At 51.1% G+C, this 13,928-nt stretch overlaps 1 protein-coding gene across 2 annotated transcripts; it reads left to right on the top strand.

The window, feature by feature from the left end:
• Positions 1 to 1,223: 1,223 nt before the first annotated feature.
• Positions 1,224 to 8,958, top strand: PSMG4 (proteasome assembly chaperone 4). 2 transcript variants are annotated; one of them, XM_045551596.1, is made up of 3 exons: positions 1,224 to 1,503; positions 5,644 to 5,719; positions 8,758 to 8,958. In XM_045551596.1, the coding sequence occupies exons 1-3, from the start codon at positions 1,330 to 1,332 to the stop codon at positions 8,877 to 8,879; spliced, it is 372 nt and encodes a 123-aa protein (XP_045407552.1). In that variant the 5' UTR covers positions 1,224 to 1,329; the 3' UTR covers positions 8,880 to 8,958. The 2 variants fall into 2 exon arrangements, with proteins under 2 accessions (XP_045407552.1, XP_045407553.1); XM_045551597.1 differs by having other exon boundaries at positions 1,229 to 1,503; positions 8,762 to 8,958.
• Positions 8,959 to 13,928: the final 4,970 nt, after the last annotated feature.

Genomic DNA, 13,928 nt, shown 5'->3' on the forward strand with positions numbered 1-13,928 from the left:
TCAAGGCCTCTTGGGTTTGTGTTTTCCCTGGGCTATCATCACCCACATTGGCTAAGAATAAACCTCTTTAAAATATTTTACAGAGTTTGGTTTTTCCATTAACATTACAAAGGGGCATGAGGGGGTATTGAATATGTTCACTATCTTGATTGTAACAATGGTGTCACAGTTTATATATGTGTCAAAACTTCAATTTGTACATTTTAAATATGTGTAGCTATTATATATTGATTATACTTTAATAAAGCTGTTAAAATACTGATCTGAAAATTAACTATATTATTGAATCATTGATAATTAGCAAAATAGAACAAAACTATGAAAAAATACCCTCTTAAATTTCAATTTAGTCAACTTAGACCTATTAGAGATTTAAAAAGCAGGTCTTTTATAGTTCTGACTTAAACCCCTGAAGTCAGTTGTAACGTAATAGAATCTGACAAAACGGATCCTGCTTTTACCACATTCTCTCTTAACCTACTGAAGTCCTCCTCATGTCAAATCTGTAGTGTCTCGAAGTGATTAAAATTAAAGGGTCCCTGAGAAAGGATGATAATGGGATGATTCTTGGTGCTTCCCATGTAATCTCTCATAATCCTTTCCACGTCTCCGAAAGGTACCTATTCTTATTTCCACTTTGCCCGAGGAAACTGAGTGTCAGAGAGGGCAAGGGGTTAGCCCAAGGCTGTGCTTGGACGCGGCTGCAGCCGGGGTGGGGTGGGGGTCTGACCCCAATTCAGTCCACGTCATTTTCCCTTTAAAGGCTTTCTCCCAATATCGTTGCCGTAATTAATTAAGGCTAGCTACGTTGAAGGCCTCCCTGGAGTTAAAAGGCTGCCAGGAGGAGGGATAACGGGAGGTGGTTGTTCAGAGCGCTTAAGGAACTGGTTAAAAGTGCACGTCTTTGCAGGGAGACGTGTCAAGGCGTGGGAGGACGCCGCGGTTAGCTTTAGCCCGTTAGTGCTGCTTGTCAATAATTGGGAACACAGGGAGGGGGAGCTCTGGGCGCCCGTGGGCTCCCTGGGGTCATCGTGTCACTCCGCGAGTAGGGCGGGTTTTCCTGGCGCGTCCAAAGCGGTGCAGGAGGACGGGCAGAGGCGGTGGCGGCGGGACCCCCGGAGACCTCGGGGCCGGGCCCCGCCCACACGACGCGAAACCTGTAGCCGGCTCGGCTCGCCCTCCGGAACCGAAAGCGAAGGCCCGCCCTGCCCTCCGGAACCGGAAGCGAAGGCGCGCTCCGTTTCTCGGCGCGCGCTCGCCTGGTCTGGGTCCCGGCGGAGGCGGCGGGACCCGGGCGGCCGGACTTTGCGGCCGGGGTGGCCGGGCGGCATGGAGGGGCCGCTGGACTCCGCGGCCGGGGACGTCTCCCTGCACAACTTCAGCGCCAGGCTGTGGGAGCAGCTCGTCCACTTCCACGTCATGCGGCTGACGGACTCGCTCTTCCTGTGGGTGGGCGCCACCCCGCACCTGCGCAACCTCGCCGTGGCCATGTGCAGCCGCTACGTGAGTGCCGGCCGGGCCGGGGGCCGGGGGCCGGGCGGCGAGCTACTGCAGGGGCCTCGGGGCGCTGGGGTCCCTCGCTGTCTCCCCCGGCCTCTCCCGAACCCTTCCTGTGATGTCGCAGGGAGCCTGGGGGTCCATGTCCGCTCCAGGGAGCTGTGTGCGGCCGGGCAGGTGCGTGGCCCACCGGAGCCCCTCTCCCGGTCCGCCGGCCCTCGGCTGCCTCCTCCTCCGGGTCTCTGTAGGTTGGAGTGTCCTGGGGCGCCCCTTCTAGTCACACTCGCGCGCTGGCGGCGCCATCTGCCTCTTAGCTTTCATGCCATCTGTTTTGACCACACCGACATTTATCTACATCTCCAGTACGGACAAGTTTCTCCAGAACTTGGGACTTCTGCGTCTCCGCGTAGATGTCTGCTAGGCATCTCTCACTAGGCACATTCAGGAACAGCCCCCCACAGCCAGCCCATCTCTGTAACGTACCTCCGTTCTCCTGGGTGCTCAGGGTCAGAGCCTCGCAGTCATCCTCAGTTCCTCTTTCTCTCAGGCTCCACATGCCTAATGCCAGCGAACCTGTAGGCACTGCTGCCTTGAAAGCATACAGAGATCCAGACCCCTCGCCCCCTTCACCCTGCCACCCTGGGCCAAGCCTGCAACCTTATATCTCTCCTCTACTTGCTTCCCCTTTTGCAACCTGGATTAGTTTCCTAGGACCGCTGTGACAAAGTGCCACAAACTGGGTGGCTTAAAACAACAGAGATTTATTCTCTCCCGGTTCTGTAGGCCTGAAGTCTGAAATCAAGGTGTTGGCTGGCTTGGTTCCTTCTGGAGGCCCTGATGGAGAAACCATCCCGTGCGTCTCTCTTGGCTTATGATGGTTGCTGGCAGTCCTTGGTGGGCCTGGGCTGTAGATGCATCTCTCCAGTCTCTGCCTGTGACATCACGTGGCTGTCTTCTCCCTGTGTGTCTGTGTCTCCTCTCTTCTCTCTCTTTTTTTAAATTTTATTATTTTAGGCTAGTCAAGTGGAGCAGTGGAAGTGGAGAAGGAACAGAGAACTCTGTAACTGGTTGTGATCTATCAGTTGTAAATGCCACTTGGACCAGCCTCTCTTCTTCTTAAAGGATGTCAGATTAAGGGCCCACCCTACTTTAGTATGACCTTATCCTACATCTTAATTACACCTGCAAAGACCCTATTTCCAAATAAGGTCAGGTTCACAGGTACCCAGGGGTTAGGACTTCAACATATCCTATTTGGGGACGTAATTCAACCCACAACACTACCTTATAACCAGGGCAGCAGAGTGATAGTTTTAAGAATGAAGTCAGGTATTTTCGTTCCTCTGCTCAAAACTTTTCAGGAGATGAACTCAGAGCACAATCCCAAGACCCTGCAGTGGCCTGTCAGGCCCCGTTGCCTCTTCGCGCTCCTCCCTGCTTACTGATTGCAGCGCTGGCCTCCTGGCCGCTTGAGCACTGCCACTCCGTGCAGTCGAGTGTTCCATGGGTTCTGTGAGGTTTGTCTGTTTGATGACCCTGACAAGCTGCTCGTTAAGTCCTTGGTGAATGAATGAGTGAGGCCCTTTCACCAAGGGCTGTTCCGAAGCTAGTCAGGCAGTGAGGACTGTGGGCACCAGGGATGGTGGGAAGTCATGCGGTGAGTCCTAGTTGTACACGACAGCACCTGGAAATGCCTCGGGAAGGAGGTAGAGTCTGCGTTCCTTTCTCTTCTTTTCCTGAGTGTTTTCTGTTTTCTTTTCTGGTGGATCCCAGCCTATGGGCAGATGGCAATTCGAGGCCTTTCATTGGAGGAAGGAGGCGGCCTGGGGGGACCAGGGTGATGGGCAGGGCCATTGCTCTGGAGCCACCTCACATTCTGTCTTTCCTCATCTAGTAATAGACAGTGCTTGGGGCTGTGGGCCACCTGGGGTCAGGACTGCGCTAGGAAGACTTGGTGTCACTTCCTTGAACTCCTTTCAGGCCCATTGTGTGGAGCTGGTCTGGACTAGTAAGTTAGTAAGTAATCAAGCTCCTCATTGGACTGCTTTGGTGGTCTGACCACATCGTGGTTACAGCTTTCAGTGGGGTGTATTTTCTCAACTGGAAAGTCACACTGTACCAAGATCAGGCGGGAAAAGGGACAAGAGCCAGTTTCATGTTACCTGATCTGTCAGAAGTCCAGTCTCACTGTTTGGCCGTATCGTGTGCCTGGATGTTCCCTCCTGAGGCAGAGGGCCAAGTCAGTTGGGAAAAGAGGTGCAGCCTTAGCTTCAGGCAGGAAACCCAAGGTTCCTGTGGCCTGTGTGTCGGCCCTCCGTCTGCTTTTGTATCAATAATAAAGTTTTACCGGAACACGACCATGCCCGTTCATGCAGGCAGAGTCTGTGGCAGCTTTTGCACTTTGGTGGCAGGGTTGAGTAGTTGTAATAGAGACCTTGTGGCCCATAAGGCCTGAACTATTTACTATCTGGGTCTTCCCGGGAAGATTGCCAGCCGATGTGTGGAGAATGGCACCAAAGGGTCAGTGAGGTCTCTTCCCTCTCCGTCTCCTAAACCTGCACGTGTGTGACAGGACCATAGAGATCAGAAACCACAAAACCCTGCTGCCCCTCTAGCCAGCCTGCCTTGGGTTGAGCAGGGATTTTTGGTGCCCAGAGAGGCTGCAGGATTAGATGATTAGATGATGCCAAGTGCCACCATCTTGAGGGAAGCTGGCCTGGGACCTGGGCTCCTGCCTGCTTGGACACCCGTGACTGCTGTGGGGAGGGAAGGTGGTGCTCCCGCCGTAGTGGAGCTGTCTGGGCATGTGTCTGCTGGGAGACCAGAGTCTAGTGTGATTTGGGAAGTAATGAACTATTAGGGATAATATGATGGGGGTTAAAATTTTATTTTTGGTGGAAAAGGGTAACCTTGGTAAGGTATATTTTCTTTTTCCAGGAGGTTTATCTGTAAATATTATGACCGTACAGCTAAATGTTGAACTTGGAATCTGTAAGCAGCAGGTTCATGAATTAAGATCATATTTTTGTATCTTTTTCAACAAAAAGGCATGCAGTTAATGCTTTCATCTTTCTCCTGTTTTTTTTTTTTTTTTTTATCTCCTGTCTTTTATAGACCTGAACAGATTCTGTCTTGCCTGGAAATGGCTTTGAACCCTTAGGAGATGAGGAGCAGTCCCTTTGGTCTGTTTGGCACACAGCAGGCATGTGTTCAGTTCATTGGTCTCCAACAGGACAGGGTAGGGGGCACCAAACCCTAGAGCCTCTGTTGCTCTGTAAATCTTGCCACTTCCTGAGACTCCCGGGCCCCATACCCAGGCTATTTCTCCTAGAAGTCTGCTATTTTGATGAAAGCAATTTAGGCCATATTGCAAGTTAGTGGGTTTTTTCCTTTTAAGCTAGGCCTTTTCAATGTTGAGAGAGATCACTTCCAAAGTAATGGAAGTAAGATTACTTCTAGATTTCAAAAGTGCCCCATTTATTTATCTTAACATCATTTTATGCTGCTTGTTTCCTTTTATTGCTTCTTACCTGAAGTGAGATTGGCCAAGTGTACTCAGAAATTGTTGTTTTCACTATTTGGATGCTGGTGACTGGTGCCCTTTCTCAAAGTCACAGGGTACTTACTGACCTTAAAGCACCCCGATGAGTCTGCAGGGGACTAGAGCTGTGTGTTCTTCCACAGGCTGGGATGAGGAGACCAGGCGTCCTGCCTTGGCTGTGGCTTCCATGGCCTTGAGGCCCAGGGCACACAGACCCTGGGACTCGCTGTCTTTTCCTGTGGCCGTAATGATCTTGTTTGCTTCCCCCTTGGCTGTGTGTTGCCCTTCCACATGCTTTCGAGTTTCCGGCACCAAAATGAGCTCTTTATGTGAAATCAGCCTTAAAACTTATTAACAGCACTGTGGTTCCAGCATCAGGTGACTTCTGTTTATCCCAGCTGTACTGACCTTATATGCATTGCGGGGGGCGGGGGGGAGGTCCACCTTTTGGCCGTTGGCAGATGCCAGCTCCTCTTTCTTTCACCACCTGTGTCTGCCCTCTCAGGACCTGCCACTGCCACCCTTATGAAGAATTGGAAGGTCAGCCGTGTGGCTGGCCCACTCCAGGTGGAGAAGCCACAGGGTACTCTTTGTTTTTCTTTCAGGACTCCATCCCCGTGTCCACCTCCCTGCTTGGAGACACTTCTGACACGACTTCTACTGGCCTTGCCCAGCGCCTAGGTATGTACCTGTGGCCAGCCAGGGAGCCCCACTGTTTAATGGATCCACGAGGCAAGTTGCTTCGGAAGCAAAGACTCTTTAAATCAAATACAGTCACCTCATTACTGCTGTGAAGCACAGACCTTTGCACGCTGTATCTTTACAGGGGCACATCTGTGCTCACCTGTCACCACCACTGTCTCAGGGCCAGCATGTTCCCAAGGGACTCCAACGTAATCCTTGGGTGTGTCCTTGAGTGAATAAGCTGATTTAGTTCCCTACCGTAAGTGCATGACCTCCTCATGGCTGTGGCTCCAGGTAGCCTCCCAGGGAGTTGGTGCACCTGTGGAGCAGGTGTCACCACTGTGCGGGAAGGACTGTCCTTCACTCACAGTGTGACACCCTTCAGGGCTTGCACGGGAGACTGGCCTGGTCTGTGAATGTGGTGTAGATTGAGGGTTAAACAAAGACCATGAGGTTGAAGGCTCCATCCTTCTCACACTTCAACGTATACTTCCTATAAATATGCAGGTGGACCGGCAAGGATGGCACATGTTCTGCCTTCCCCAGCCCCGACTTCCCATGGCCAGTGTTTGGATGCCCCGAGACCACGAGCAGGAAAGTGGCCCTGCTTCCTGCTCGGTCCTTCCAGCTGCCTCCGTTCTGCAGTCAGTCAGAGAGCCCCTCTGGGTCCTGGGCAGGGGATGTTCCTGATCCTCAACAAGCAGGAATCTCTGTCTCAGGCACCTGAGGCACACGGCAGAGGAGGGACAGCAGCCAGCACAGGAGGCAGGGCAGGGCGGATTGTCACCAGCAGGCCGCCCCAGACTCACCACACCCACGTCTGCACAGAGGTCAGCATTTTAGGGACTTGCAGGGTACTTTTTGTCTACCCTGGAATTAAGAAATACCTGACTAGTAAGTTATTTTGGTAACTTTATTAGGAAGAAATTTTAAATTTACAGAAAAGTTGCGAAGAATATACAAAGAATTCCTGTTTAGCCTTTACCCAGATCTCCCAGTTTCTTTTCCTTTGTGTTTGTTATCATTTTTTTTCCTGAACCACATGAAAGTAAGTTGAAAACACAGTGCTCCTTTGTTTCTAAGTACGGCACTGTGTGTTTGTCAGTGTGTGAGGGGTAACACACTTGTACCCGACAGGTTACTGTGTGCTCACGCCTGGTCAGATAAAGGCGCAGGGCGTCGTTCATGTTTATGGAGGCAGAAAGCGGGGTGGGCTTGCTGAGACACACTCCAGTAGAGAAGGACGGTGGGAGCTCGTCTGGCGAGTCGTGAGTAGATTTTATGTCAGTAAGGGACACTAGGCTCCAGAACGTCTATAAGGTGGAGACCTCATACCAGCTTGCTTGCAGAAGGTGAGCGGTTCTCAGTGGCTAGATGTCAGTGGTGTGTGGCGGCCACTGGCATCTCTGCAGGGACTGAGGATGCACGGCACTCGGGTCTGGAAGGCATCCAGCAAAGTCCTGTGCTGTGCCGGTTGTCTCGAGCCTGGGTCTGGGGTCTACAGTTGAAAATGCTTTATTAATGCATTATAGCGAAAAGGGAGAGGTGTTCTGAAACAGTGTCTTAGGCAGAAGATGAAAGCAAGTTGGAAAAGAGAAGGCCTGGGAGCAGGGTAGGCTTCGGTGTGGACGAGGGGACCCGGCCGCATGTGGCTCTGGAGGGCAGAGCTGGGTCTGTGGGAGCTGATGCCGGTAGACACAGCTTTGCTCCCTGGAAATCCTGTCTTAGCAATTAGAGCGATTAGAATTGTAGCAGGTCCCCTTGGGGGAGAGGGGACCTTCCTGCTCCTCAGAGAGGGCAGAGTGTGACTTGACAGTCTCTTCCTGGCCAGCCTTGGCAAGTCCCAGTGTGGGGTAGGGGACTTGTGGCCTTGGGGCAACATGTGGTCTTCTGGATCCTTGAGTGCGGCCTTTTGACCGAATCCAAATTTTACAGAACAAATCTTTTTAATAAAGGATTAATTCATATAGCTGAAAAACATGTCTCTGAGATTCTGTCTACCCTTCCTCGATTAACAAATGAAGCCCAAAGAGGTTTGGGGGCCATGGCAGGGCCTGGGCTGCTCCCTGGAGCCAGTCTGCCCCCCGTAGTTCCTGGTGGTACTGCAGGTAAGACAGCAGCAACCGGGACGTAATTGTCACCTGGATGGAATCCGGTGACATGTGTGTTCTAAACCAGCCTCTACTGACGGTGTAGGTGGCCTGGTGTGCCCAGCCTTACCGCACTGCCCTTCGGCAATTTGGTTAAGAGGGTTGTGGGCCTGTGACGTCGGGTGGGGGTGGGGGGCCCTGCACAGGTGCGTTCAGCAGTGAGCTGCTTTAGGACTTCTGCCCGCTTGTCCTCAGGACATCCCTGTTGTCCTTCACATTCCGGCCATGTGACTCTACCTGAGTTTTGCACTTGGACCAATGCACCTTAACTATTATTGATTCTGTAGAAAGGGGCTAAAACTTAATTCAGTATCAGAAAAATCACACGTGTGTATATGGCATCCACATGTGTATATGTGTATGTGTATGTAATATATGTAAATATGTAGAAATGCAAGATTGCCTTTGGGCGGGAAGTGGAACTGGTAGAGTGGTGGTACTGAAGGAGAACTTTAACATTTTATTTTAAATACTTTAATATTATTGTGTTTTTAAAAGTTAAAAAAAATAGAAACACCAAAAAAGCCCTCTGTGTAGAGCAGCAGCTCTCAGACTTTAGTGTGTGGGTCACCGGGTGGGCTTGTTAACACAGAGTGCTGCCCAGACCCCTGACCTCCTGATTCAGGTCTGGAGGGGCCTAGGGGTCTGCATCGCTAACAGGTTGCAGGTGCTGCCACTGCTGTGGGGACCGTACTTAACGACCACCGTTCTGGAGACGAGGACAGGGTCAGCAGCTGTCTTAAGAGAGTCAAAAATTGGAACTTCCTTCTCTCCCTACAACCCCATTCTCTTTTTCCAGGCATTTCTGAGCCATAGGTAGGTGTGAGGAACATAGGACCTGCGGCGTTTCGGTCACAGCTGTGTCAATGTATTTTTTCTTTTTAGCCAGGAAGACCAACAAACAGGTGTTTGTCAGCTACAACCTTCAAAACACAGACAGTAACTTCGCATTACTTGTAGAAAACAGGATCAAAGAAGAAATGGAGACTTTTCCAGAAAAGTTCTAGCTGAGTGGCAGAAGTGAGAATTTGTAACTTGTGTACAATATACATTTAAATAAATGGATTGGATTTCATTTTGCCATCAGCTTGTGTTCACATTTTGTTTTTAAAGGGTTGCTCTTGTGAGTTTTCCTTCTCACCAGCACGTGGGCCAGAAGGCCCGTGTTGATCACCTGGGGAGGAGGAAACCACGTGGGCAGTATACATGCCCTCATTTGACTGTCAGCGATAGAGAAAAGCAATGGAAATGGGATTTTGTTGGGATTGAAGGCTATAATCTAATAATCCAAGAGTTCAAATCAGTCATGACTCTGTTACATTCATTCCCAATTAGAATTAAGGCAGTAAGTCTTTATAAGTATGCTTTAGGTTTATGTATGTGGTCCTGAGGCTTCTGTCTGCCTTGTGAATGAATGTGTTTATTTCCTTCCCATTTCAGCTAAACTCTTCCTGCTGTGCTCTCCCTTGGGTAAACTTGTGGGCCCACCCTGTGCTGCTGACTACACTGTGCTCTTGGTGAAGTCTCAGACCTCTCTGGGCCCTGTGTCCTCGTCTGTGACATGGGAATAATCCCCATCTTGATGGGTTCTCGTTAGGACTGAGTGTGTAGAAATGCTTTGCAAACTGTAAGTGCCGCGGCACTTAGATGTCAATTATGGTTTTAGCTCCTTGATTTTTATGAATTCAAAGACTTCATGTCCTTCTTGCTCTTCCTGTTATCATTTCATTTTCTTCCCTTCACCTTTCTCTTTTCTCCCAAGTCCCAAGTATCTCAGGTACCTGTTTGGGTCATTTTTAATCCTTAGCCCTTTTCTTTCTACCACGTAAAGTGGATTCCAATCTTGGCCCTTCCCCAGAGGTTCACAGGGTCTGGCTTTGGCAGGGTTGAAAAGCTCGCCCAGTGCTTCTCTGCGCAGGCAGGGTTCAGGACCACTGGCAAAGAATTTTCTAATCTTTGGGGTCCAGCTGAACCCTTTAGTTGCTGGAGGCAGAGAGTTTAGGGCCCTGAAACATGTTTCCTGCAGTGGCAGAGGTCTTTCGTGGAGGCAGGGGTGGTGACGCTGGCTGGACGCAGGGGCCTTCAGAGGGGTATGTCTGGGTCCCAGGCACTTCCTTCCTTTGCAGACGTCCCACAAAGGAGGACTCGCCGGCACGATGGCAGCTTACAAAGCAGAGTGGAATAGAATAGTAAGTGACACAAAATCAGGGCTATGGAGAGAAGAGTTTGGTATAAATACTTTATTAAAGAAATATTGTCTTTTGGTTAAAAAATACTACATTAGAGAGTTTTGGGCAGTCAGTCTTTCCTCACAGAGTCACAGTGTAAGATACTCATTTCTTGACCTCGCTAGGAACCTTCGGGCCACGGATCAGCAGAACATAAGTGAACAAGAGAAAAAACTCCTCTTAAATTTACTGATGACCCCTCCAGCCATCTTTCAGGTGGTCTGAGAATGGCACTAAACAGTTTACGTTTAATCCAGTCTCTGCCTCTGACTACCTTTTAAGACTGGGACTCTCACAGCAGAGGGAGGGGCCACCCACCGCTCCCCTTGGGGGCAGTCGAAGACACGGCTTGCAGAGGCAGTGAAAGCAGTGACGCGGCAAGGTCTGGATAAACACGGAGGACTTTTATTACTCGTCGTCATGGTAGTGAAATGCCCTTCATTGGAGACCGTCAGGTGAGGTAGGGAAGACATTCCAGAGGAAATCTGTTAATGGGGCAACATTTTTATTTCTGTACATTTACATACAAGTTTTCACCAAAGTTACAACAGATGTGACACCATGCAGACACGTAGCTGTGAACGACAGCTCAGAACTCAGTGTGAGCTTGTGCTATGGAGGAGCACCGTCAGAGGAGTCCCATCGACACGTACAGTAGCACGGTTCTTCTAGTAAAACCTCGAATGGTTGGGCTGCAGAAAGGACAGAGGGAGGGAAGCATTCCCTGCTAGACATAACACACCATACTGCTTTTCCGAAACACACACAGTACATTAAAGTGAGGTGGTGTCTTTTTAAGATAAGAAGACAGAGTCGAGTGTGGCCCCCAGCACGTGTGCTGCCGAGGGGCTGGGTGATGTGAGGTCACACCTATGGCACTTCCAGTTCAGCACTTCTGTTGGGCCCGGGAAGTCGTAGTGTCAGAGTGCGATACTTACCCGCTCGTGGCCAAACGAGCTTACCAGCCCCTGTTCTCCAGTTGCAGGTGACTTTACTCTTAGAAGACAAAAACATTTTTAAAACTTTTTCCTAATTGTCTTGGGTGCTAATAATTAAGGTACTTTATAAGAGTAACTGATTTCTGGAAAAGGATAAAATGAACAAATATCCAGTTCTGTCTCGGGTGTTCACATTTGTGCATAAGTTTTATTGAGAAGTCACAGCTCCCTGACAGGTTAGGCTAGCAGGATGCAGGGGTGGGTGGAGGGGAGTAGCAGGGAGAACACAGCTTTCTGGGTTTCCCTGGGGGTGGGAGGGCTGAGCTGAAGCAGCAGGAGCCTGAGAAGTATCTCCCTACTGACCAGGAAGGAGGCGGGACCGAGGGGCTCAAGCCCCACAGACTGGTGCCAGGGAGCAACCTCCCCCCGCCAGGAGCCAGGCGGCCGGGGTGTGTGTCAGGCCTGGGTGTGCCTTGCTCCCTTGGGACTGGGTTTCATGGGGCTCTGCCCACATTTTCTGCTTTGGCTACATTTCATAAAGGTGTTCCTCAAGAGCTGCAGATATCCCTAAGCCGAGGTGGCAGCAGAGCAGGAGCAGGCTGCCCTGAGAGGAGAGCCATGGGGCCTGCTTGCCGGCTGGGAGATGGCACCTGCCAGCCGTTGGCAAGTCGGCCTCATAGCTGCTCGACTTTGCTCCCAAGAGCCCAGGCCTCACAGCTAGGTTCTATTCTAGTCATTGAGATCAGTCCCGATTGCTGATGTGATGAGCCGTGTTTTTATTGTTGTCATTTAAGGTGGAGATCAGAGACTGTGGACCAGAAGTTTGTGAGTGCCATACCTTGCCCGCACCTTTGTAGAGTTTCTGGCAGCACTCTACAGCTTCGATACATTTCTTTAAAAAGGTCTACAGGACCAGTGTGAGGCCGCTCACAACTTGCATGACTTAACAAGTCCTGCAGTACAGTAAGTCGGTTGCAGGATGGCCTCGTGCTAGGGGGATGGGTGCAGACGTGCACCTGTCCAGGTGCAGGCTCAGGGGCCTCGCTGGCTCCTTCCACCTTCCCCAGCTGCCTACTGGCCTGGCCGCTGGATTTGTCCTATCCTGTACTTAATGGGTTTGCTGCCAAATGGCTTTGTAGCAAGTACTCTAAAAAAGGTAAAAGGTATCTCACAAGTTTGGCACAAGAAGGCTGCATGGATCTAAAGAAAGGCCTTGCAAAGGTGAATGCAAACTAGCATTGAAACATGGAACAAAAATGATTTAAAAAAAGAGACCAGGAAAGGTGAGGATGAGCTGGAGTTGGATCAGGTGGAGCTGGGGAGAGGCCGGCCAGAGAGCCTCCCTTTGCGGGCACTGGGCTTTGTGCAGGGCTCTGACACCCCAGGTGGTGGTGGACGAGATAGCGTGGTCAGCTGCTGGAAACACGCCTGGCTGTGGGGCGTTTGCCCCTTACCGTGTCTTCATGAGTCAGTGGGCTCCTACCGACATGTGGCCCAGACGTGGAGGAGAGGCAGGCGAGACAGCAAGCAGCAGACCAGGTGGGGCGCTGCAAGGGGAGAAGGTCGACCCCTTTTCTGGCCCTTTGAATCGTAGCAACTCTCACCTAAGTGCCTCACCCAAGCCTGAGACAGCGGTTTTCCCGGAAGGACACAACCCGCATGAAGATGCTCTTCACAAAGGGGCGAGGTGGACAATTCCAGTAAGAGGCCAGGTTGTCCAGGAAAGCTGCTGCGGAGTGGCGCCTGCGCACCAAGGAGGCTTGTTTCTTAGTGGCCCTGAGTGTCCTACGAGTTTCCTCTGAAAACACCAAGAGGAAACCTTCGCTGTCTGGGGCAAAGTGAGGAACACCATGGAAACCCTGGAGAGTGGGCTGGGGGCTGACTTTGGTGAGTTATTGCTTTCTCTCCGTTTGCCTTGGTGCTCTCAAGAGGCTGGAGGTCATGTGGACTCACCTGGGAGGAACCCCCACGCCTTGCCCAGGCCCCAGCTCTGTGCTGAGTGGTGACAGGAAGCGGGGAGCAGACTGAGGAAGGCGTGGGGGACCAGCGCCCGCAGGTGCCCCCTGGCGTGACGTCGGTGAGAGCGACAGCCGTCCAAGCTGGTGATCTCCGTGGTGTGTGCTCGAAATGTGGGTGACGGGCCGTGCTTGGGAGAGCAGCCCTCCCTCCTGCCGACTGGCCTCCGTCATCGTTGTGAGTTATTTTCCTATTGTTTGGAAAGTAGCCACATTTTCAAGTAGTGCTGGCAAAAAAGCTGACTGTGAAAGAGGGGACTTTTCTGCTGGAGCCAGATCTGGGAAAGAGTAAGAATGAACATGTCTCAGACCTCAGCACATGTGCTAGTTGTGTATTTAACGAAGCAAACCTGGTGTCAGAAAGCTGTGGCGATGTTACCACTGATCATTTAAGATTCTGGTGAGATGTTTCAGCTTTTCCCCAAGAGCTTCCAGCATCAGGTACAAAGGATGATCCAGAAGAAAAACTAAGCTGGTTTTAATGATATCTGTGAGCTGCTTTCCCTCGACACATAGAACGGAAGCTCTTACTCTACAAACAGAAAGAAAGAAAGGCTTTAAAAAAACCATACAGACTCCCGAAAAACCTAGTTCATTTACATTTTGCTGTCTAAAATGCAGTCCAGAGACGCTCCTCGATAGCGCCCTGTCTCTGCGCGCAGGCAGGCAGCCGGGGCGGGCTCCAGGCGGCCCAGGTGACGTCTGGCTCCTGGGTGGCGGGCAAGGAGCAGCGTCCCGCCTCCAGGGAGGAGACCGGCCCCTGTGGTGGCCACTTCCAGCATGTCCCCTGGAGTGACTGCCTCTTGCTTCCAAAGGAGGTGGTTCCACTCTGTGATCAGCGAAAGGGAAAGGGAATAAAGTGCTTCTCGTAAAAA

The sequence above is a fragment of the Lemur catta genome, chromosome 5 (genome assembly GCF_020740605.2).
Source record: "Lemur catta isolate mLemCat1 chromosome 5, mLemCat1.pri, whole genome shotgun sequence".
Taxonomy (NCBI): Eukaryota; Metazoa; Chordata; class Mammalia; order Primates; family Lemuridae; genus Lemur; species Lemur catta.